At 40.9% G+C, this 26,027-nt stretch overlaps 2 protein-coding genes across 2 annotated transcripts in view; both read left to right on the top strand.

Moving 5' to 3' along the window:
• The first annotated feature begins 252 nt into the window (after nt 1-252).
• On the top strand, nt 253-25,980 carry LOC138919085 (elongation factor G, mitochondrial-like). Its single transcript, XM_070243118.1, is given in 11 exon segments — nt 253-600; nt 1,510-1,662; nt 2,539-2,671; nt 3,362-3,566; nt 6,116-6,232; nt 8,322-8,472; nt 12,448-12,605; nt 12,961-13,045; nt 21,202-21,339; nt 22,864-22,965; nt 23,499-25,980. Coding segments are annotated over 11 exon segments (1,614 nt in total). The 5' UTR covers nt 253-267; the 3' UTR covers nt 23,538-25,980.
• The window catches only part of LOC138919024 (collagen, type I, alpha 1a-like), a 57,660-nt gene continuing 55,920 nt past the window's right edge, over nt 24,288-26,027 (top strand). The window contains exon 1 of the mRNA XM_070242935.1: nt 24,288-24,324. Within this exon, the coding sequence (XP_070099036.1) occupies nt 24,288-24,324 (37 nt within the window). The remainder of the gene's footprint in view (nt 24,325-26,027) is intronic.

Here is a 26,027-nt window from a genome sequence, read left to right as displayed (position 1 = left end):
AACTGGCCCTAAAACGCCTAACACCGAAGAACGACGGAACGTTCGAGATGAGAAAAAGCACTTGTAATTGATAGTTCAGTCATCATTTTTCCACATTCTTTTCAGGTCGTGTCCTGTAGATAAGTATTTTTTCATATCTGTGATGGTAGCATAGATGACAACTGCTCTTTTTGTCACTTAAATTCTGTTAAAAAACGTTTCTCCAGGTTGCTACAGTTGGCACCACATCCCAAAAGGCTGCAGCGCTCTGGGAGCGTGCAAGGCTGGATGAGCTCGGTGAAGCGACTGCAGCTCCACTTCCTCGTCGGCAGAGGGCGCCCGGGCAGCGGAGGGCGCTGCTCGGCCCTCAGATCCGGGAGCTCCTCCCTCTTTCCCTTCGTCCCTCCGCGCTCGCGTCCTTCGCCCCGGAAGTGCTCTTCAGGGGCTGCTGGCCGGCGTGACTTTGAAGGTCTCCCGCCGCGGTGCCGGTTGCTGAGCATCCCGGAGCCGCGGGCCCTGCGCGCCCGTTCTGCGCCGGCCATGAGGCTGCTGGGGACGGCCGCGGCCCTGGGGCGCGGGCTCCCGCGGGTCCCCGCCGCGCTGGGCTGGCAGGGGAGGCAGGTAGAGCGCCCGGGGAGCGGGGCCGAGCCCGGACTGTCCCCTGGCCGCGTGGCCCTCGGAGCGGCCCGGGCCCCTCTCCCTGTCCGTGCCGGCCGCGGGGCGCGCCCGGGGGGCTGGCGTCGGGTGGCGGTGGCCCGCTGTGCCCGGGCCTGGCGCGCGCGGCTCGCAGGCTTCCCTGGGTTTACTCTGGAGGCGCCCGGCGCCAGGGTTCCCATTAGTTTTACCCGCCGCTTCCAAGTTGTGCTTCCCTCTGCCCACAAGTGACCGCAGTGCACTTGGATGTGCAGCCCTGTAGGCAGTGGTTTACATTGTGTCTTAATTCCATAAAATGCAGGATTCTGCCCTGTCCCCCCCGCCCCGCCCCGAGTAAAATAAAGTTTAAAAAAAAGGCGTTAACTTTGTGTAGAAGGAATTGGAAACCTTTTGTGGGCTGCGTTAGAGCTGTCGGTACCACCGCGTGAAGCACGGAAGTCCTCGGACGGCCTTGCCAGCTGTGAACGAGACTAAGGGGGAAGGGGAAACAGCAGAACTTAAGATGAAAACTCTAGTTCCTGGTAAAGTAGTTGTTAGGATCTATCTTTCTGATTTTATTATCCCCAGTGTATACTTTCAAACCTATAACATTTGATAAAAGTAGTTGTCCCCTTTTAATTAATTACATAATTAATGCGAGCATCTTTTTCTGATTGGTTGATTATGTATTTGTTTTCAGGCTGTGTCTTCTCTGCTCTCCCCTGCAGCCTTCCCTTTGGTTGCGGGAGTTGCGGTGGAGACGTGCCCTCTTTTGCCTTTCCAAGCTGTGTCGTATGGTGTTTTGTGTCCGTTGAGTTTCTGTGGAGGAGCGATGTCCGCTGAACCCATGCTCTCTCTTAGAAAAGGTGCACTGAATTGATCTCTCTTACTTTTCAGGTTAATTGGAAGGTCTGCCGATGGTGTTCATCAGGGGTGATTCCCAACGAGAAAATACGAAATATTGGAATCTCAGCTCACACTGATTCTGGGAAAACCACATTGACAGAACGGGTGCTTTAGTACACCAGCAGGATTGCAAAGATGCATGAGGTGTGTGGTTGTGGTGGGCTCCAGAGTAGTTAGAGCTTGGTTTTACTTGTTTTGTAGTTAATGGTTTGATAAACTTCACAAAACTTGAAAGGTTAAAAGAATGGTAACCGTGGATCTCTAGTCAGTCATATCACACAGAGGATTGCTCAAGTTGGCCTGAAATGTTGCTCTCAGGAATCCGTCTAGTCCATCACTGTGGGTATCCTGAGTAGATTGTCTTTTAAGAATGTTGTCAATATGATGTACCCTTCAACAGCCATTAAAATAGTATATACATAATTTTTAATGTTATTTAGAGATGTTTATAATGTTAAGTGGAAAAAATGGTTTTAAATAATATATAGTATGAGCTTGAGTTAAATACATATAGCAGAAAAAAATTTTTTTAAATCTTGAAAGTCTCTTGAAGAAATTATTATATCATTGAGTGACTTAACTTTCCATTTAAAAATATTTCTTCAGATAAAAGATCGTCTTGTTAAATCATACGCTTTAAAAGCTGAATCCTTCCCACCTGGGCCTCAGACTCTACATGCAGCAGAGCAGGGCAGAACCCGTTCTCTGAACATCTGCTCCTGGACTAACACGAGGCCGGAGGGCAGGAGCGGGGCAGAGGGAGCAACAATGGCTCTCAGACCAGGTGATTGCTCTGTGGGAGCCCTTGCTGGGAGCAGCAGTGAAAAGAGGGTTAGACAGTTCACAGAGGGTAAAACCTATTACCAGTTTTCTATTTCAAGAGATGATCTGGTTTGGTGATTAGGCTTCTTTGGAAATTGCCCAGTTAACCATCTGTGTTCTAGTTCCACCTCAGTAAAGACTTCTTTCCTTCTTGGAATATAGGGACAGAGAAATCTGAATCACTGTGCTTGTGTTTAGGTGAAAGGTAAAGATGGCGTTGGTGCTGTCATGGATTCCATGGAACTAGAGAGACAAAGAGGAATCACTGTTCAGTCAGCGGCCACCTATACCGTGTGGAAGGATGTCAACATCAACATTATAGATACTCCTGGTAAGCTGAGTTCTTGGTTTTGTTGCAGCTTATTTTGGCAAAAGCCCATTTAGTTCTTTTCTATTCTATGACCCAGCTCATTGTTGAGTATCAAATAATACTCTAAAGTGTGACTGTGAATTTCCTGTTAGAGAAATCTGACTTGGGACCTAGAGCATTTCGTCCTTATGTAGTTTCCTTGAAAAATAGTGCAAATAATTTGTGACTGGGAAGGTTCTCACGTTTTATGTGTTGTAGCTGATCCAAAGGTGCCCATGTCCTGGTATCTTTTTGAAGTGATTTGGGGCTCTGGACCTTATGCTGGGTGAATGGTATGAGTGATTTAAGAAATCCACATTCTAGGGGCCGGCCCCATGGCCAAGTGGTTAAGTTCGCATGCTCCCCTTCAGTAGCCTGGGATTTTGCCGGTTTGAATCCTGGGCGTGGACATGGCACCGCTCATAGGGCCATGCCGAGGCGGCATCCCACATGCCACAACTAGAAGGACCCACAACTAGAATATATATACAAATATGTACTGGGGGGCGTTGGGGAGAAAGAGGAAAAATAGAATCTTTAAAAAAGAAAAAAGAAATCCACATTCTAATTAGAAGACTTATGTCGTGAAAGATAAAAAACTTTTAATTTTGCATGTTATAAAAAAATCAGACCGCTCTTTAAGACTCTCCCACACTTCTTTGTCTCATTTAGGGCACGTGGACTTCACAATAGAAGTTGAAAGGGCCCTGAGAGTGTTGGATGGTGCAGTCCTTGTTCTCTGTGCTGTCGGAGGGGTGCAGTGCCAGACCATGACTGTTAATCGTCAGATGAAGCGCTACAATGTTCCATTCCTAACTTTCATTAACAAACTGGACCGCGTGGGCTCCAACCCAGCCAGGGCCCTACAGCAAATGAGGTACCGAGCCTGAGAAAGGACAGGGGTTGTGACCATCTGGATAACAAACCTTACCTCCAGAACTACGATTGACTCAGCGTCACTGGAAAAAGAAATTTATTTATGTGAGTGACTTATCTTAGTAAGTGGAACACTGAGGTCAGTAGTTTGATTTGTGTTGTGATCTCATCAACTGCCTTCTCTGTAAAATGGTGAAAATATGACTTAAATTGTAGGGTTGTTGAAGGTGAATTCAGAAGACAATCTGGCAATTACTGTTTTGCTATAGTTAGAAAAGTCATAATCTAGAGTAGATTTTAAAAGTTTGTTAGAGCTGTTGACATGATTCCGACTCCTAGTGACACAGCAGAGTGGTGTCTTTCTGCGCCGTCCTCTCACCTTATGGCGCTACGTCAGAAGTATTCCGCTGCTATTCACAGGGTTTTCATGGCCACTTTTTCTGGAACTGGGTGACCAGGCTCTTCTTCGCAGTCTGTCTAGTCTGGAAGCTCCACTGAAACCTGCCCACCATGGGTGACCCTGCTGGTGTTTGAATTCCTGGTGGCAGAGCTTTCAGCATCACGGCGACATGCAGCCACCACAGTATGACAACCGACAGAGGGCTGGTGTGGTTCCCTAATGGGGAAACGAACTCAGGCGGCATGGTGAGAGCGCCAGATCTTACCACTGACCACCAGGCCTGGCTAGATCCTAAAAGTACTTGCATTTACTGAGACAAACCTAAAAGATCATCTTCAACTAATTTTAATTAATGCCCTTAGGTAGTCTGCTCTCTTCCCTTGCTCTCATGTGGTAACATATTTGCTGAGACACAGTAGCACTTCTTTCTGTGCCAGATGTTACCCAGTGGTATTTGTGGCATTTTACATTTTGCACAATACTGTGTGTGTCACATAGCCTTGAGAAGAGTCCACGTTTCGCTCTTCACCCTTTGTAACTGTGTAAATGGAGCTGTAGCGTTCCCACTCAGCTTTCCCATGGCAGAGCTGATTGATGGGTGTAGGCAGTCGGGTTCGTGGTAGTGGAGAGACTGAGTGAGGTGTCCAGTGCCAGGAGGGATGGTGCTGAGGACCTTTGTATCGCTGTGTGCACTCAGATGGAAGTGAGCTATTTGGGAACATGAGAATGAAATTTTTCTTTATTGGATGTTTGTCATATTTTCTTGGTAAAATAGAACGTTTTCACTTTTTTGCCTTTATTACTTATATTTTACTTGTGCTTGGCAGTAGTGGACTCTTCCCAAGTCTTTTTCTGAATTCCAGGAAAATTTTCTGTTAGCGTTTATTTTTCTACTTTGGTTCTTTAGTCTACTCTCTTTTTTTTTTTTTTTTTGAGGAAGATTATTCCTGAGCTCACATCTGCCGCCAGTCCTCCTCGTTTTGCACAGGAAGACTGGCCCTGAGCTAACTCCCGTGCCCATCTTCCTCTACTTTGTGTGTGGGACACCTACCACAGCATGGCGTGCCAAGTGGTGCCATGGGTTCTGAACCGGTGAACCCCAGGCCGCCGAAGCAGAATGTGTGTGCTTAACTGCTGCACCCTGGGCTGACCCCTACTCTCTTTAATCTGTTTTCCCATTTTGTAACTCTCATTAAACAGATTTTGAAACTCCTGAATCTCGCCTTCTTAACTTTTCTGCCATACTTTCTGTCTCCTTCTCATTTTGCACTGGGTTACAAGAGAATTCTTGAGGTCAGTCTTCCAGCTTACTACTCTGATATTCATCTGCATCCCTTCTCTTGTTTAGCCTGTAGTTTTCTTTTTAATTTCAGCAATTATATAGTTAATTTCCATAAACTTTCTCTTTTACTGCAACATCTTTGTTAATAGAGGTAATTACTTCTCATCTTTACACTTTATTTTCTTATAGTAACTCTCTCTTTGGACGTTAGTTCTATTTCTTGAACTCATGCCTCTTTTTCAAGCTATTGGTTTCCTTCGAATATTTGGTGATTGTTAGTTATCTATCCATAGTTACAAATGGGGGCCTAAAGTCTAGACTGGATGTTGGTAGCTGGAGCTCATTCCTTCTTGAGGGAGAAGCCCTGCTGGTGAGTGTGGCTTCTGTTCAGTGGTTGGCCTGAGTCGGGATACGGGCTGGTGACGAGTGTCTGCCTTTAGCACCTACTCTGAGAGTCTTCCCCTAAGAACTTCCTCTTCAGATGGCAGTACTCGGCTTCACGAGAGTCGGCTGATCCGAGAATGAGGCGTGGGCACAGTTATCCCACCATCTTCAGATTTCCTGGCTGACTACCCATTGACCTGTTCCTCCCCCTTCGGTTTCTGATCCAGGCTATTCTGGGGATCTGATGGCAAAACACTTACTTTAGAGTTCTTTTTGTTGCCTAAATAGGGTTGTGGCTTCCTGAGCACGAAGAGTTTGGTTGTCAGTCTGTCCCTGACTGCCGTATGTCTTCCAGTCTGACCTGCTGGTGACACCCCTCACTGTCCCACCTCATCTGCCATAGATTTCTTTTTATATTTATTTTGTCATTTCAGAGACATTTGGGGTGAAGAAAGAGGTAAACGTATGTATTTTTATTTTTCAGGTCTAAGCTAAGTCATAATGCAGCGTTTGTGCAGATGCCCATTGGTTTGGAGAGCGATTTTAAAGGGATTATAGATCTTATTGAGGAGCGAGCCATCTATTTTGATGGAGACTTTGGGTAAGTATTAAAAATATATTAAAATCTTACATTTTAAAAAGTATGAAAGAGAAGGAAAAGAATGAGTTCTTTAAACGCAGAGTAAACATCTTTTTGAAATGAGGCTGGGAGAATATCCTTTAAGCTGATTCTGTTCCAATGCCTTTAATCCTGGTTTCTTCCTATTTTGCTTAGTATTCATTCCAAGGGAGCATAGGTTAAGTTTTCGCTAATGGATTTCTATCACATTGTGCCCTGCCTGGTGTGGTGGAAGGAGGCCTTCAGCTTGGGCTAGGAATGCAATCTCTCTTTTTCAACTGATTTATTTATTCGTTCATTCATTCTGCAAACTTTTTTGGAGCAGCTGCTATGTCTTGGGTCTTGTGACAAAAACTATGAAGAAAATAGGGATCATAAATATTTTCTCTGCCTATTTCATGAGATTACAAAGATAAAAAGATTAATATGTAAAGGCGGTTAAAAATTGCACAGGTGTGGTTTGGGCAATATAAGAAGCAAATTGGTAACTTTTTGACATGGAATTTGGTCCATCAGTCCACTTTTGAGTGGCCTTTGCATACAAAGCACTATAATTGCCCAGTGGTTATCAAACCACAGCATTCAGAAAAATCCCCTGGAGAGCTTGTTAACGCACATGTTCCTGGATCTTCCTTCGGAGATTCTGATTCAGTACATCTAGGGTGGGGCCTGGAATCTGCGTTTCTGGAAAGCCCCCAGGTGATGCTGATGTTGCAAGTCTGCAGACCACACTTTGAGTGGCACTAATCTAGACAGTGTGGGGAGTGGTAAATGACCCTTTGTTCTGAGGAGTGGCCCCAAGGGCCTGGCACTTTCTCCAAAGGTACTTCTTGAGGGATTTCCTTCCTCTGCTATGGAACTGGGATTGCTGGTCCTGCAGGTGGGTGATAGGGCCTATGATCAATTAGCTGTAGAGTTTATCTCATCTTGTAGTCAGGGAAAAGATGGAGGCTGTCCAGCGGATGAGGCATTTCTCTCACTTTTCGTGTGACAGCAACAAAGTTTGTCTGTCCTTCCTTAGAATGTAAGGCCCAAGAGGACACGGATTTTTGTCAGGCTTATTCCTTCATGTCCCTAGCCCCAGAACAACCTGGTACGTAACAGGGACTCAAAACATGTTGGTAGGTAAAGGATTAAATCCACTTCCCCAGAATTACCAGGGCACACGTTTCTGTCTTCTAAAGTGAAGGCTTGTCAACTTTGTTGTGCATCAGAACCCCAGGTGGAACCTCTTAATATACCTACCCCTGCTCAGCGCTGGCCCGCCGGGCATGTGTATATTCTGATGTGAAACGCTAAGGGTCAGGGAGCTTGCGGGAAGGAAGGAATTAAGCTCTAAAAGCTGTGAAGAGCATTCTTTAGGATAATAATTATTTTCTGATCCTTTGCAATTGGCTTCTTTTACTTTTTTTGATTTAGAAATGTGTTTTCTGAAAAGCTTATTATTTTTTGACATTAAGTTCCATTTTTAAAGAAATACTTTGAAAACTGTCAGACTATTGTTTCTAAGTGTCAGGTGTATCCATTTCTTGGTTGTGTATGTTTTATTTGTGACTCTTAGCTATTCGGCCCCTAGAGGAATGAAGCATTGGGATTAAAGTTGAAGAGTCTGCGTATATAGTAACCTTTTTTTTTTTTTTTTTTTTTACTGCAAAATGGGTTAGTCTGTGTTAAAAATTATGTGATTGGTTTGTTATTAATGGAAAGCAATGGAGTCGGGTCTCTAAATCTGCTTGTTAGAGACCATGATGTTCTGATTCATTTGGGTAATAAATTTTCAGGTGCTCACATGGACTTTGGGGTCAGACTGGTTTCGAATCCTGCCGCTTCCATTCACTAGCAGGACACCCTTGAGCGGTTTGCTCTGGCTGTGTCAGTGAAGTATTTTGCCCACTGTTTTGTCTGAACTTTAAAGCCGTATGTTAATCTTATTTGCCATTATACTGCAAATATATCAGAGCTCTTTCTCATCTGAAAAAATATTTTAGCCATTGGTTTATCTTTTTCATGGGTGCTTTATGTGTTTAATCGAATATCCTCAAAGTACCAAAATAAACCTTTCTTTTCTTAGTCAAGTTGTTCGATACGGAGAAATTCCGGCAGAATTCAGAGCAGCAGCAGCTGACCGCCGGCAGGAGCTGATTGAGTGTGTTGCTAATTCAGACGAGCAGCTTGGTGAGATGTTCCTGGAAGAAAAAATCCCCTCTGTTTCTGATTTAAAGGCAGGTGCCGTCAAACTGGGCCTTAAGTTGACAAAGCACGAGGTGGGGGGTCTGGTTTGCAGCGAGGAGATGTGATGCTTTCCGATGGGCTTATTCATGGAATGTGAGTAAACTTATTTAACATGATTGCTTTCTTCAAAAAGTACTCGAGGGCTAGCCGTGTGGCCTAGTGGTTAAGTTCATTGTGCTCTGCTTTGGCTTCCCGGGTTTGGATCCCAGGGCAGACCTACACCACTTGTCAGCCATGCAAGTGTATAAAGTGGAGGAAGACTGGCTCAGGGCCAGTCTTCTCAAGCAAAAAAAAGAGGAGGGTTGGCAACAGATGTTAGCTCAGGGCGAATCTTCCTCAGGAAAAAAATAATACTTGACATGGTCTCGTACTCTTTTTTTTTAAGTAATGAGTTATGTAATATTTTTAAATGGAAAAGGAGTCATAGTTTGTTCTAGAAAAAAAGATACTTAAATAGCTAACCTCTTGGGTATGTCCTTATTAGAAAGAAAGAAGATATGTAGAGAAATGTTACAGCAATAAGAGAGGTTAAGAGACAAGGCTGCTAAGTGTTTGCTGACTGTATGTTGGTACTTACACTGTTGTACTGTTTGGAAGGCTGTATAGAGTCTTTCACTTCATTGCTCAACTCTTTACAAATAAAGAGAAGATCCCTGCCTAAGACTGGTAGCCATTTTTTGATTATATGTTTCTGCATAGAAGATAACAAATGACCAATAAGCACATGAAAAGATGCTTAAGATTGTGAACCATGAGGGAAAGCAAATCAAAACCACAATGAGATACTGCTTCACCCATTAGGATGGCTATTATTTCAAAAAAACAAAAAAGCAGATAATAGGTGTTGGCAAGGATGTGGGGAAATTGGAACCCTTGTGCATTGCTGATGGGAATGTAAAATGATATAACTGCTGTAGAAAACAGTATGGCGGTTCCTCAAAAAACTAAACAGAACTACTGTATGATCCAGCAATTGCACTTGTGTATACCCAGAAGAGCTGAAAACAGGGACTCAAACGTACTTGTCCACCAGTTTTGATAGCAGCACTATCCACAGTAGCCAGGAGGGGGAAATGACCCAAATGTCCGCCAATGGATTAATGGATAAGCAAAATTGGTATACACATACAATGAAATATTATTGAGCCTTTAAAAAGGAATAAGATTGTGATACATACTATGTGAATGAACCTTGAAGACATTATGCTAAGTGAAATAAGCTAGACACAAAAGAACAAATATTTGATTCCACGTATATGAGGTACACAGAACAGTCAAATTCCTAGAGACAGAAAGTAGAATAGTGCTAATCAGGGGCTGGGGAGGGGCCGAAGGGGGAGTTTACTGGGGACAGAGTTCCAATTTGGGATAATGAAAAAGGTGTGGAAATGGATAGTGGTAATGGTAAGATAGCAATGTGAATGTACATAATGCCACTGAACCGTAAACTTAAAAATGGTTAAAATGGTAAATTTTATTTTATGGACATTTTATCATTATAAAAAAATGACTGATATTCATTTTGTCTAACCACTTCATGCACTTAGCAGAAATCACGTAAGTAATTATTGTGTGTAAAACATTGCACTCATGGAGTTTCCAGGTCAGATGCCCAAGGAAAGAACTGTTGAAGCTGAGGATGCTTACTAATATATCTCATAACTTAGTCCTTTACCGCTCACAAAGCTCACCACCTCAGTTCTCTGATGAGTAGGGAACACAGTGTAGGAAGGGATAGGTCTGGCCATAAATAAAGTCAAGTATTGTGTCCTGGGAACCACAATAGAGTTAGGTTTTTATCTATTGAACAGAATGTGGAAGAGGTCCCCACGACCACGCCCAGGTTTGTTGACTAGGAGGACTCGCAGGACTCAGGACATAGTCACACTCAAGGCTGTGATTTCTTACAGAGAGAGGACATACAGCAGAATCAGCACAGGGAATAGGCACGTGAAGTGAAGTCCAGAAGAAACCATGTGTAAGCTTCCACGAGTTCTCTCGCAGTGTAGTCACGTAGGCGTGCTTGACTCCTCCAGCAGCAAGTTGTGCCTGCGCCTGTGAAATAGCTACCAGGGAAGCTTCTCAGAAACTCAGTGCCTAAGGTTTTATTGGGGGCTGGTCACATGACACCCTCTACCTGGCATGCACCAATTCCTGGACTCCCAGAGGGAAAGCAGGTGTTTAGCATATACCACATTGTACAAACAGTCTTGGCCCGGTGAACCAGTCTTAGCACTTCTGGGAATGCTGGGCACCCTCCTGAAATCCTGGTTCCCAGACACCAGCCAGGGGCCAACCTTGCAAGCAGGCCATTCTAAGGATAGCACTTCCAGTCCTGCTGTGTTTACTGTTTTCTGCACAGGATGCGTGGGTAACTTTAGTTTCTGTATTGTTGGATATATTATTATTAGAGACAGTGGAAGTCAACAAAGTGTTTCTTAAGAAAACAAGGGAAAATTTTGGAAAAGTACAGCTTTTGTTAGGCTGGTATAGGAATAGTTTTTCTATTTATCTACCACTCTCATTTGTTTCTCTATCCAATGGATGTAAAGTAAGCATGGTAAGATTCTTATATGCCCCTACTTGCGTATAAGGGAGGGGTGGAAGGTCAAGGATGTGACCATGTGGCCTGGGTAGCCTCGGTGGTTAGTGACCTAGACATTTTTGGTTCCTAGCAATGGCAAAATCAAGTTGCTAAGGTAGTTTCAAATAGTAATTGTTTTTTTGCCGTGCATGTTTTCCCCTGTTCTGCTCTGTTTTATCATGCTAGCTGTTATCTTACTTTTCATTTTCGTGATGTTTAAAAATTTTGGTTATAAATATTTTGCTTTAAGCTTTTTGAGGGTAGTTTTTTTTTTTCATGAGGACTGACAAATAACTGTATGCTGGCTCCGTATTTCTGCAGAGGTAGGTTGTGGCCACAGCACTGCCCTTGGCCTCTTTCAGCTGCAAGAGCTGACGCTCCACTGCTGACGCTTGGAGACCTCCTGGGCCATTCGGGCACCTGGGGATGCAGCCTGAGGCCCACTGATAGGGCTTGCACTAAAGCCTGGTGTTCGTTATTGTAGAGCCTCTTACTCTCATTGCCCTTTATGATGAGTGATCCGTACCGCTGGACTTCCTGTATGTATGTTCTTTTAAAAAATAAATAAATAAACAATCAAGTGTTTTCTAAGGTATGCCTTTTTTTGGTAAGGAAGGTTGGCCCTGAGCTAACGTCTGTTGCCAATCTTTCTCTTTTTTTTCCTCCCCAAAACCCCAGTACATAGTAGTATATTCTAGTTGTAAGTCCTTCTAATTCTTCTATGTGGGATGCCACCACAGCATGGCTTGATGAGTGGTGTGTAGGTCCCTGCTGGGGATCCAAACTGGTGAACCCTGGGCTGCCAAAGTGGAGGGTGCGAACTTAACCACTGCCCCTCCAGGCCGGCCCCAAGTGTTTTTAATAGATGATACTTTCATATGGTTTAAAATTTTTTAAAGTATACAAAGATATACAGTAAAAAATCTCCCACCTGTCTCCCCTCTGCTCAGTTCTCTGCCCCTCCCTAAAGCAGGTTACTGGTAAATGGTTTCTGTTGTATCTTTCCAGAGATTTTTTTTTGCGTATGTATAACTTTTCCCTCTATTTTGTGCAATTGTTAGCATACTGTTCACACTCTTCTGTGTATGTGTCTATTTTCTATGTGTATGTATCTTTTTTTGCCAAATTGAAAATTAGTGACATTCCAAGAATGTTGAAAGCCGTTGTACAGTACGTAGCTTCCAAGCCCTGAAAAAGGAACTGATTTTGTTTCTTTTTCTTTATATTTTGACCTTAAGTTATAGAGAACCTGATGCTAGTCTCCGCTAGAGCCAGTACTCCAGAGAGTATCAATGCATTTCATTCATTTGTTGGTTTATAATTGATCTGAAACAAAAAATGTAATTTTTAAGATTAATCATTAAATTTTTTTCTGTTGCAGCTTGCAATCCGAAGAGCTACTCTAAATAGGTCCTTTACTCCTGTCTTTTTGGGAAGTGCCTTGAAGAACAAAGGCGTCCAGCCTCTCTTAGATGCTGTTTTAGAGTATCTACCGAATCCATCTGAAGTCCCGAATTATGCTCTTCTTCATCAGGAGGAGTAAGTCTTGCAAACTGACTCCTAGTTTCTGCAGAAATACGTTAACACTTACGCAATATGATAGCAATGGTTCCTTTAAGAAACAGACTTTTTTAAGCACGCATTGATTATTTTTCTTTCCTGTCTCTCCCAGATAATTTCTGTATTTTTTAGTCTGCTCTGGTCCTGTCACCATGTTGTAACTAAGCCCAAGGAAGTTATTCTTACTGATCTCTTTCAAAGAAATTTCATTTATGTGAGGTCAGAAACGTTTAACACACGTGCATTTTCTTAGCTAATACTCTGATGAAATAAATTGATATAAAAGAAGTATTAAATATTGCATCTCATAGATTTCTGTTTCTTTTATTTTAAGTGATTCAAAAGAAAAAACCAAAATCTTAATGAACTCCAAAAGAGACAGTTCTCACCCATTCGTAGGCCTGGCTTTTAAACTGGAGGTAAGTTGCTTTCTAATGTATTTAACTGCTGTAGGTAGAGATTTTCTTTTCTTTTAGGTTTTTATTCCTATTATAAATTGACTCCTAAAAGATTTGGTTACAGGGTTCTCTGCTATAAAGTTACTCTTTTTTCCCCCTTTTGATACTGACTCTTTAGAAGGAAGTTACTATGCACAGCCACAGTTAAGGGGTGGGGCATCAGCTCCCCCTCCTGGAAGGAGCAGCATCTACATTAACTTACTTGGGATTCTTCTATATGGGAGAGTTGTCTCTTCACCCCCGTTTATGTGTTTATTCAGTCATTAGTTTATATCAGTATGGATTCATGGATATTTATTTGTAGTTTGAGTTGTAATCCAGTAGTATGTCACTTATTCTGTTGCCCAGCTTTGGCCAGTGGAGCTCTTTCCGTTGGCTCCTGTGTCTTTTTGACGTTCTTCAATGTTTTGCTTTTTTGAATACTTCCTTACTTTGTGGCATTACATGGCCCAAGCCCTAGAATCAGCCATTTCTCTAGGAGCCCTGATTCCTTTTAATCAAGAATAGTATTAGGAACCAAGATTTGAGCATGGAGTGTGCTTTTTGTTGGGATATTGTTGCTTCTGGTCCTAATATTTTAAGCGGGGAAAAATGATGGATAAGTTAGAAGTGTGAAGAGTGGTTATTTCTGGGATGGAATTTTATTTGGGGACTTTTTCCTAGTTTTTATTTTTAAATTTTTACAATCTACTTCTTATTACTTCTAAAATGAGAAAATAATTTTAAATTCAAAAGTAGAAATAACTGTGCAGTGACAATTTTATGCATAAAGCTTTTAAAAATAGGTATTTAGGAATGCTTTCTTAGCATCCCAGAATAGTGATTATTCAGTTTAAAGTATGGAATGTTTTAATATTTAATGGTTTGTATTGCCAGATTGCTTTCATACTCTCAGAATTAATGTACTAGGTTATTTCAATGAGTCTTGTTCAAATTGAGTATTATTTATTAAAAATCAGTACTGATTTCATACATGAAAATGGCATTTTAATATTTCATCTTGCCTTAATTCCTAATGATAGAGAATATTTTTTCATATACTGTTTATGCAGTTGCATTTCCTTTTTTGTAATTGTTTCTTTATTTCTTTTGTCTTTCCTTTTTTAAAATTAGAGTCAAAGTGTTTTACTTATTGGTATGAGCTTTCCCTAATAAAGTTCTCTTTTAAAACAATTAGCGGTTTAAAATTTATATAATCAAATATATGTCTTTATCTTGAGTCATTCTCTCATTTTTAACTGCAGAAGCCCTGCTCTTTGAATATATTTTGTAAATATTTCTTTAGTTTCCTCTGCTTTGTTTATTGGTTGTTAAACCGGCTGGAATTTGTTTTGCTGTGTGCTGTGAGGTAGGGTCTAAGTGGATCTCCTCTGCCTCCAAAGAGAAGACCCATTGTCTCGTTACCAGGTTTTGAACAACGTTACACTTTTCCATTGATTGTCATGTTTTTTTAATCATTATTGACAAATGAATTAAACATTTTAGATTTTTTTTTTTTTAAAGATTTTATTTTTTCCTTTTTCTCCCCAAAGCCCCCCGGTACATAGTTGTATATTCTTCGTTGTGGGTCCTTCTAGTTGTGGTATGTGGGACGCTGCCTCAACGTGGTTTGATGAGCAGTGTCATGTCCACGCCCAGGATTCGAACCAACGAAACACTGGGCCGCCTGCAGCGGAGTGCGCGAACTTAACCACTCGGCCACGGGGCCAGCCCCAAACATTTTAGATTTTTAACTATGCTCTATGGACTGTTCGGTCTAATTGGTGCTAGTTCCATACTTTTTAAGTTTTGGAGTATTTAATTTTTTTAAATATTAGTCAGGGTTAGTTTCTTCTCATTGCCATAGTTTTTAGTTTCTATTTTTAACCATTTTTCTAAGTAGATTTTAAATCACTTATCAAATGTTTATATATTCCTCTTGGGATTTTGGTTGCTATTGTGTTAAACCCATAAATTAATGTGGGAAAAATTGGTAACTTTTAAATATATATCTAATTGATTAGTGTTACTGTTCAGGAGGAATTGATTCTTGAATACTCATTTTATATTCAGTCACTTCACAGAACTCTTACTTAGATAGCTTTCCAGGTGATTATCAAAGGGTTTTTTAGATGTATAGTACAATCTTACCATTTCTAATGATGTTTTTGTTGTCTTTCCAATAATTATACCTTATTTTTGTGTCTTATTTTATTAAACTGAACTTATGAAATAATATTAGAAGGCAAAAGCATACTTCCTAATTATATAAATAATTAAAATTTTCTTTTAATAACTTTTATTTTGGAGGAAACAGAAGTAGTATCTTGGATTGTGATACCAAAAAGAATAACAACAACCATTTAACTTATCTTATTCAAAGCTAGTATTAAGGTAGTTTATGACAAACCAAAACATGTATATAAGATGTACTACTAAGATTGATAGGAAATATTTGGAGGTAGTGTGAAGTTCTCCTAAGTTTGATTACTTTTATTATTATTTATTTGATTGAGGTCGCTTTGGTTTATAACATTGTATAAATTTCAGGTACACATCATTATATTTTAATTTCTATGTAGAGTGCATTGAGTTCACCACCAAAAGTGTAGTTTCTCTCTGTCGCCATACACGTGTGCCCCTTTACCCCTTTTGCCCCCCCAGCCCTCTACCACCTGCTGCTCTGGTAACCACCACTCTGTTCTCCTTATCTGTGTGTTTATCTTCCACATAGGAGTGAAGTCATATGGTAATTGTCTTTCTCTGTGTGACTTATTTTGCTTAGCATAATACTCTCAAGATCCATCAGTGTTGTCACAAATGGCACTATTTCATCTTTTTTTATGGCTGAGTAGTATTCCATTGTGTATATATACATATACCACATCTTCTTTATCTGTTTATCCATTGATGGGCACTTAGGGTGCTTCCAAATCTTGGCTATTGTGAGTAATGCTACAGTGAACATAGAGGTGCATATATCTTTTCAAATTAGTGTTTTCATGTTCTTTAGATAAATAACCAGAAGTGGAATAGCTAGATCATATGGTATTTTCTATTTATAATTTTCTGAGTAATCTCCATACTGTTTTCCGTAGTGGCTGCACCAATTTACATTCCCACCAGCAGTGTATGAGGATTCCTTTTCCTATACATCCTCTTCAACACTTATTTCTTGTCTTTTTAATAAAAGCCATTCTTACAGGTGTGAGGTGATATCTCATTGTAGTTTTGATTACCTTTCCCTAATAGTTAATGATGTTGAACATCTTTTCATGTGCCTGTTGGCCATCTGTTTATCTTCTTTGGAAAAATGTCTGTTCTTATCCTCTGCCCACATTTTGATTGGGTTGTTCATTTTTTTGATGTTGAGTTAAATGTTTTTGATGTATTTTGGATATTAACCCTTTATCAGATATATGATTTGCAAATATTTTCTCCCAGTTGGTGAGTTGTCTTCATTTTCTTGATGGTTTCCTTGCCATGCAGAAGCTTTTTGGTTTGAAGGACTCCCATTCATTTATTTTTTCTTTTGTTTCCCTTGCCTGAGTAGACATGATATTCAAAAAGATGCTGCTAAGACTTATGTCAAAGTGTACTACCTATGTTTCCTTCTAGGAGTTTTATGGTTTCAGGCCTTACATTTAAGTCTTTAATCCATTTTGAGTTAATTTTTGTGTATGGTGTAAGATAATGGTCTATTTTCATTCTTTTTCACGTGGCTGTCCAGTTTTCCCAACACCATCTGTTGAAGTGACTTCCCTTTCTGCATTGTATGTTCTTGGCTCCTTTGTCAGAGATCCGTTGTCCATAGATGTGTGAATTTATTTCTGGGCTCTCAATTGTGTTCCATTGATCTGTGTGTCTGCTTTTCTGCCAGTACCATGCTGTTTTGATTACTATAGCTTTGTAGTATATTTTGAAATCAGGGAGTGTGATACCTCCAGCTTTGTTCTTTTTATCAGGATTCCTTTGGCTGTTTGGGGTCTTTTGTTGTTCCACATATATTTTAGGATTCTTTGTTTTATTTCAGTGAAAAATGTCCTTGGGATTTTGATAAGGATTGCATTGAATCTGTAGATTGCTTTAGGTGATATAGACATTTCAACTATGTTAATTCTTCCAATCCGTGAGCACGGAATAGCTTTCCATTTCTGTATGTCTTTTTCAGTTTCTTTCAATAACGTCTTATGTTTTCAGTGTATAGGTCTTTCACCTCCTTGGTTAAATTTATTCCTAGGTATTTTCTTCTTTTTGTTTCAATTGTAAATGGAATTGTATTCTTAATTTCTCTTTCTGCTAGTTCATTGTTCGTGTATAGAAATGAGACTGATTTTTAAATGTTGATTTTGTACACTGCAAGTTTACTGTACTTGTTAATTATTTCTAATAGTTTTTTGGTGAATTCGTTAAGGTTTTCTATATATAGAATCATGTTATCTGCAAATAGTGGCAGTTTTACTTCTCCCTTTCCAATTTGGATCCCTCTTCTTTTTCTTGCTTAATTGCTCTGGCTAGCACTTCTAATAGTATGTTGAGTAAGAGTGATGAAAATGGGCATCCTTTTTGGGTTCCTGTTCTTCGAGGGATGGCTTTCAGTTTTTCGCCATTGAGTATGGGTTGGCTGTGGGTTTATCATAAATGGATGTTGAATCTCGTCAAGTGCTTTTTCTGTATCTATTGAGATGATCATGTGATTTTTATTCCTCTTTTTGTTATTGTGGTGAATCACATTGATTGATTTGTGGATGCTGAGCCATCCATGTGCCTGGAATAAATCCCACTTGATCGTGGTGTATGAGCCTTTTAATGTATTGTTGTATTTGATTTGCTAATATTTTGTTGAGAATTTTTGCATCTATGTTCATCAGTAATATTGGCCTGTAATTTCCTTTTTTGTGTTGCCCTTGTCTGGTTTTGGTTTCAGGGTAATATTGGCCTTGTAAAATGAGTTAGGAAGCATCCCGTCCTCTTCATCTTTTTGGAAGACTTTGAGAAGGATAGGTCTTAAGTCTTCTTTGAATGTTTGGTTGAATTCACCAGAGAAGCCCTGTGGTCCTGAAGTTTTGTTTTGTGGGAGGTTCTTCATTACTTCTTCAATCTCTTTATTTGTGATTGGTCTATTCAGATTCTCTATTTCTCCTTGATTCAGCTTTGGGAAGTTGTAAGAGTCTAAGAATTTATCCATTTCTTATATGTTATCCAGTTTGTTAGTGTATATCATGTATAATGTATATCATGTATATCATGGTGCATAGCTCTTGATGGTATTCTTATAATCCTTTGTATTTCTTTGGTATCTGCTGTAATTTCTCCTCTTTCATTTAAATATATATTTAAATAAAATATTTAAAACTGATTTTATTTATTTGTGCCTTCTCTCTCTTTTTAATTTTTTTGTTGGGGAAATTGGCCCTGAGCTAACATCTGTGCCAATCTTCCTCTATTTTGTATGTTAGTTGCCACCACAGCATGGCTTGATGAGCAGTGTGTAGGTCTGTGCCCAGGTTCCAAACCTGCGAACCATGGGCCCCTAAAGCATAGCTCGTAAACTTAACCACTACACCACCAGGCCAGCCCATGAGCCTTCTCTCTTTTTTTCTTAGTCTGGCTAAGGGTTTGTCAATTTTGTTTATCTTTTCAAAGAATCAGCTCTCAGTGTCATTGATCCTTTCTATTGTCTTTTTAGTCTCTATTTCATTTATTTCCACTCTGATTTTTATTATTTCCCTCCTTCAACTGACTTTGGGTTTTGTTTGTTCTTCTTTTTCTAGTTCTTTTAGGTATAGTGTTAGATTGTTTATTTGAGATTTTTCTTGTTGCTTGAGGTAGGCCTGTATTGCTATTTAGTTCCCTCCTGGTACCACTTTTCTGCATCCCATAAGCTTTGCTATGTTGTGTTTTCATTTTCTTTTGTTTCCAGGTATTTTTTGACTTCTCCTTTTATTTGTTCATTGATCCAATAGTTGTTCAGTACATGTTTAGTCTACACATATTTGTGACTTTTTCAGCTTTCTTATTGTAGTTCATTTCTAGTTTCATAGCATTGTGATCAGAAAAGATGCCTGATATGATGTCAGGTGTCTTAAATTTATTGAGGCTTGTTTTGCTTCCCAATGTATGGTCCGTCTTTGAGAATGTTCTTTGTGCCCTTGAGAAGAATGTATATTCTGCTGCTTTGAGATGGAATGTTCTGTATACATCCATGAAGTCCATCTGGCTTAGCATTTTGTTTAAGGCTACTGTTCCTTGTTGACCTTCTGTCTGGATGATCTGTCCATTGTGTAAGTGGGGTGTTGAAGTCCCCTACTATTATTGTCTTGCTGTCAGGACAGGGTATTCTTGGCTGACAGTTTTTATCTTTCAATATTTTGAATATATCATTCCACTCTGTCCTGGCCTGTAGAGTTTCTGCTGAGAAATCTGCTGATAGCCTGATGTGGGTTCCTTCGTATGCTATTTTCTCTGGCTGCTCTTAATATTCCTCCTTTGTTGTTGACTTTTGGCAGTTTTAATGTAAAGTGCCTTGAAGAAGGTCTTTTTGCATTGAGATAAGTAGGGGTTCTATTAGCTTTATGGACTTGTATATCCAGTTCGTTCCTCAGTTTTGGGAAGTTCTCAGCTGTTATTTCTTTGAATAAGCTCTCTGCTCCTTTCTCCCACTCTTCCCCTTCTGGGATACCCATTGTCCTTATGTTGCTTTTCCTGAGTTGGATATTTCTCCATTTTCTTCATTTTTAAAAAATCTTAGTTCTTTCTCCTCTTCCACCTGAATCATTTCTAGATCTGTCTTCAAGCTTGCGAATCCCTTCTTCCATATGGTCTGCTCTATTTCCAATGCTTTCTAGTTTTTTTCATCTCATTAATTGTGTTCTTTATCTCCAGAATTTCTGGGGGGTTTTTAGTTTCAGTCTCTTTGGTGGAGTGCTCCTTCTGTTGATTTTATTCCTGAGCTCATTGAACTGTGTTTCTGAGTTTTCTTGTAACTCAGTGAGTTTCTTCATGACAGCTATTTTGAACTCTGTCAGTTAGATCACAATCTTCCGTGACTTCCAGTTTGGTCTCTGGAGGGTTGTTGTTTTCCTTCTGTTCTGTGTGTTGCTGTGCTTCCTCATGGTGGGTGATGAGTTCATCCCCTGCCAGCGCATTCATGGTGGTACCCACCTTTCTTATTTGGGCACGGCTTTGGTTACTTTGATTCTGAGGTGCTTCTGGTTGCATTTCAGAGCCTGCACTTTCCACCCTCCACTGCCTCTGCCAGAGGCATCGTCAGTGCCCTCTTGTGCTGCTTGTGCCTGCGAGGTTGCTGCTTATGATGTCCCCACAGTGGTGGGTGTTGCCACTGGGGTCACCAGGCTGCAAGCACCTCTGCTGGGTCTCGTGTTCCTCCACTAGCTCTCTGTGGGCTCTCCACGGGCTCGGGTGCTGCTGCCCCGTGCACCACCTGTGCTGCTGCTCCCAGGTTATCTGGGGATGCTGGCAGTACTACTACCAGAGGCACTCAGTTCACAGGTGTTACTGCCAGTGACTGAGGTCTGGGGTCTCGTGTGCAGCCCCTGCTGCTGGTAGGGCTGGTGTCAGGAGTGCTGCCACTAGAGGATGGGTGACAGGTACTGCTGTGACTCCTGGAGCCTCAGGTTGCAGGTGCCACCCGCCACTGCAGGGGAAAGGAGAGGGGTTAAGTCACAAGTGCCACTGCTGGGAGAGGGGCAGGGGCTGAGCCAAAACTGCTGTTGCTGCTCGTGCAGCCTCTGGTCTCCAGTGCCACTGTGCTTTTTGAAACTTCAGGTCAGGACACCACCACAAGGGGTATCTGCATTTTAGATGCACCCTTGCTGCTGGGAGGGCTGGTGTTGGAGTTGCCAATACTAGAGGAGGACACCGGGGCTGCTTCCCTAGTTCCACTGCCTCCCAGAGGTCCAGTCCACCCACCTTCAGGTGTTTATATGTCTGGATCTCTCAGGGTTTCTGGTGTGCTGTGCACCTTTTGTTTGTCATTCGATCTCCTACTGGCTGTAACTTAGAGGGGAGACACAATGGGAACAGCTCACTCTGCCATGATACTGACATCACTCCTAATTTTGATTTTTTTGTTTCTTTTTCATTTCTTTCTACCCTTACCCAATCTTGACTTCTAGGCAGGTCGTTTTGGACAGTTAACTTATGTTCGCAATTATCAAGGAGAGTTGAAGAAGGGTGACACCATCTATAACACCAGGACAGGAAAGAAAGTGCGAGTGCAGAGGCTCGTTCGCATGCATGCCGACATGATGGAGGCAAGTACAGTCATTGCTGTGAGGTCCAAAATTTCTCTGATGTCCGTGAAATACATCTACCTTCTTGGTATCCTGAACCCCATGGGGAAATCACTTCTATTGAACATGTTTTCCTGGCTTCTTTCTTTTTAATTAGCTGTGCTACAGGTCTGATGGAGCACTTTGGTAAAGGTTAAATCAGCAGATGATAAGAACACATTCCACACCACTATTTGTGAGTTAGCTGTATTTCCTCAATGGCCGAGGTTAAGGAGAAGGGACAGTTTGGTCCCTGAGACTCAGAACACAAGATTCAGCCCTTAAGAGCTATCATTACAAAGAGTATAATAGGTTTTTAGGACAGTGGAACTGTGGTTCTCAAAGGTAAGTGAGAGTAATAAATTCACACATAATTTCCCACATTGTTTAGTGGATTTACTTTCTGAAATATGGTGGATGTGAAAGTTCTTTTTAACCCTAGAGTTTTGTATTCGTAGAACCAGCCCCTTGACAGGTCCCATTGGTGCTGGAATCTCTCTGAAGATTGAAAGCCTTTCGAGATCTGGTCTGGAAGATGAACTTCGGCTTAGGGCTTGAATGCTTGAATTGGCTCTGAGTCTGTCCTGGCCTTCTCTTGTCCACGGGGTTAGGCCTTGGCAGGAGTACCAAGTGTGTGTGATTGTCTTCTACTCTCAGCCTTTCCCAGTTCAGCTCTGTATTCCTGGAGAAATTTAGTTGTCTAAGCAAAATCTTGACGTTCAGAAATTTTTGGTGGCCATAACTTTTGTGTCTCCTGGAACATAAATAGGCAGTCTCGATCTTGGGCAGCATTGCTGTTTTCTGAGATGGGCAACAGGGGCAGGCTGGAGGGGTTAGTGCTGGCACTGCTGTTTCATGGGCCAGAAGCTAGGCGATCTGTACAGCTGTGTAACCGTTACAGACAGACACACACACTTGCTCCTTCACAGTCAGTCGCAGCTCATTCACAGCTGTTCAGAATGAGCTGTTAGTATAAAAGGACAAAAAGCAGAAAGCTTAGAGGCACCAATGCTTTGTTCTTAGAGTTCCTGTGTTTTCTTAACTGCTTACACCTGTGAGAAATTGATTATTTTAAGTACAATGGGCTCCATTCTCCTTGTGTTCAAAACTTCCTTTGCAGGTTTTCCGTGTAAGCCTTTGCCATACACATCTCATTGGACTATGGCAGCACATATAGTACATGCTTTTTAATTCAATAGAAATCGCTTTAGAACTGTGAGGCTCTGTGTTCTGTCAGTGCTGCAGATCCTCCAAGTCATGAGGCCATATCTCTGAGTTTCTTGTCGACTGAGATGTGGTTTAAAGAGGGGCCCTGTTTAAGGTGTTTTGCTGTGGTTGATTGGCGGTGTTGCAGTGGTTGTAGCTAATTCATTCTTTGTAGAATTCATGGTGAGATTCTGCCATGTTTATTTATGAACAATGTATTTATTCTGCAGTTACTTTTTAGTTACCATGCCCTGATTTGTATTACTTGCGAGTATCATTTTGTGTTCTTTCTTTATTTAGGATGTTGAGGAAGTGTTTGCTGGAGGCATCTGTGCATTATTTGGCATTGACTGTGCTAGTGGAGACACATTCACAAACAAAGACAATAGTGGTCTTTCTGTGGTGAGTCATTTAATTTTAAAGCTGTTTATCACTTGAGTTTCAAAAGTCTGTGTTTCTATGTAGTACCTTTAGTACCTCAGAAAAACAGCCACTGAGGTTTTCATTGAGTGCCATAGGCATCACGTATAGTTTGGCTGTGGCTCTTTAAATGTCCCCTAGACACAGCTGGACCTGTAGCTCTGACTCCTCTGCCTCCCCATTTTGGGTGCCTCTCTAATTGCCGTCACCAGCATCAGGCTAGTCCCAGTGGAGTGCCAGCTCTTTATTAACTCAGCAACCAGAGGGCGGGCCCTCAAACCCCAGGAGAACTGCTGGACCAGACTGTAACGTTTAGGCTAGACCTGGGGAGAACAGAACAGGACAGAACCATGGTCTGAAGGCAAGATGCAGCTAGACAGCATGACTGACTGCAGCCTGCCCTGTGGCACTCACACAGGTGCCTTTTCAGCATCAGCGACCCTGAAGGGAGGAACGTGCTCGGCAGCCGCTGCCTTTGAATCCCCTTCACTGACTCCCCTTTTTTGCCTCTACAGGAGAGCAGCCTCTCCTACAGTATGACCACTTGTTCGTGAGGCTGGTTCCTCTCCTGAATTCAGTAAAGAAAGAATATGAGTACTTAGGGGACAGGTAATTTGCAGTGAAGGAATTTACAGTGGGTCGTTTATGTAAGAACTGGTCCAACGCTAACAAGTGAGCACTATAATAGCTCCTGTATACAATGATGAACTCATAATTTTGTAATTTAATTTTTTTGTATAAAATATTCTCTAATGTCTATGGTTTTACAAATGATTTAAGATACTACAAAAATCACACAGGAGGGCACTGATAGCTCTTCAGTGCTGGGAGCTTATTCCACAGACCACCCCGGCAGTGGTTTCGAAGGTCTGTGCCTGTGGAGAGAAGGGGCCTGGAATGCCCTACTATCCAGTAATTTTACTCCCAGGTGTATATACTAGAGAAACTCTTGCAGGCATGCACCAAGAGAGAATACAAAATTAATTTATGAAATCATTGACCATAATAGCAAAAAACTACAAACTCAAACATCCACAGAAAGAAGATGAATACATAAATTATAGAACAGTCACCGAGTGGAATGTTAGATAGAAGTGATAGAAATGATAGAAAATGATAGAACTATGTGTAACCACATGGAAGGATCTAGAAACATAATATTGAGTGAAAATATACGGACCAGAGAACTATCTACAGTAAGACACCATTTTTATAAGCTCAAAATGAAGCAAAACTGAAAAACATACTAGTTAGGGATACAGAGATATGTGATGAAGTTATTTTTAAAAAGACAAGGGGAGGGGATGATAAAACACAAAATTCGGGATAGTGGTACCTGTGGTGGGCAGGCAGGGAGGTGGGATAGGGCAAGAGCTCCTGGGCCGGGACAAGGATCTTGGTCACAGTGCAGTTTCTAGGTCAGGTGGCGGTTGGTGGGTGCAGCACTCACGGTCGCTGCGCTTCCCAACACTTCCATGTGCTCTTCTGTATGTAGAGTTTCAAAGGTTTACATACATAAGCATATACTGAGAGAATATTAGTACGAGTCCTACTCGATACTCAACGCATATTTACGTGCAGATAGCAGGAACAATATAAGAACACTAACACACTGATAATTGAGAGATTGAAAAATGTGCAGAGAATTTCTGTATGTATGAAAGGTTCATTTAAAATTTAATTCAGGGGATTTTTATTACATTCAGAGGCTCAGACGATAAGGCACCTTACATTTGAGTTTTATAACTTTGTAATAAGTGGCAAAAACAAAAAGAAAGGAGGACATCATGGGACAACATCATACTGGAAAATAGATTTATTTTTTATTAAACTGTGTCTTAAAGATTTCTTAAACCTAAGAGCTACAACTCTGAAAGTTTTTCTGAGAATATATTACTTCTAAAAGCTATATTTTATGTTCTTTGTATACTTGGAAGGCTAACATAAGTTGCGTAATTGAAAATGATAATTACCTGGTGACTCTTTTGTCCTTATTATTATATCTCATGAAAACTTAGGATTGCAATTAGCTCTTTATTCATTACCACGTCGCTTGTAATGGTAAAATGTGTGCATAATGTACATCCCATGGCACTTCTTTCTTCCCTGTGAAATTCAGACAGTATTTTACTCTAGCAACAGATCTTTTAGGCTTTACATAGAGACGGAGCTTACCTACACTTGTCTTCTGCCCCACAAGAGTTTTTAGTGGATGCGGTCAATATTTATAGAGCAGTGCTGGTCCCAAAGGCTGACGCCAGAATTGTGGAATAGGACCCCGTGTATTCTTTCTGAGATTTCTGTAACAGAGATCTACTGAAATGTTATTAGAGAAATACAAAAATTAGACTAATCATCTCAGCATCCCCGGGCAATCAGTGGATGTTAGAGTACTGAATCGGTGGTCAGAACTGAGCTTGAGTTTCCAACTTGTTATTTGCTGAATTGTGATATTCATTTAACATCTTTGTGCCTCATTTTCTTCATATTAATAAAGTGATAAAAGCTCCTTTATTCTCCTCATAGGATTGTTAGGAGGCTGGAAGTCAATACACATGAAAAGACTTTACAACCTCAAGGAATATGCAAATATTAGTTTGTCACTAGAGGAAGGTGTTTTTTATTAATCAAACATAGTAAGATTCAGAGTAAAATATTAAAAAAAGCATATTTAGGCCTTTTAAAAATTACTATGTAAAGTACATGAATTTCTCAGCAGAAAGAAGATGCCTATAGGGTCTGCTTGAAAAATCATTTTATTGATTTTCACACAAACGAACTACAGATCTTCCCTGACTTACAGTGGGGTTACATCCCGATAAACGCATTGAAAGTTGAAAATATCGTAAGTCGAAAATGCATTTAATACATCTAACCTACTGAACATCTTAGCTTAGCCTAGCCTACCTTAAATGTGCTCAGAACACCTACGTTAGCCTACACTTGGGCAAAACATCTTACACGAAGCCTATTTTACAATAAAGTGTTGATATCTCATGTAGTTTATTTATTTATTTGTTTGTTTTTGAGGAAGGTTAGCCCTG

Source organism: Equus caballus, chromosome 19, assembly GCF_041296265.1.
Source record: "Equus caballus isolate H_3958 breed thoroughbred chromosome 19, TB-T2T, whole genome shotgun sequence".
Classification (NCBI taxonomy): Eukaryota; Metazoa; Chordata; class Mammalia; order Perissodactyla; family Equidae; genus Equus; species Equus caballus.
Note: the sequence above shows the minus strand (reverse complement) of the source record. Positions and strands in the feature narration are given on the sequence as shown.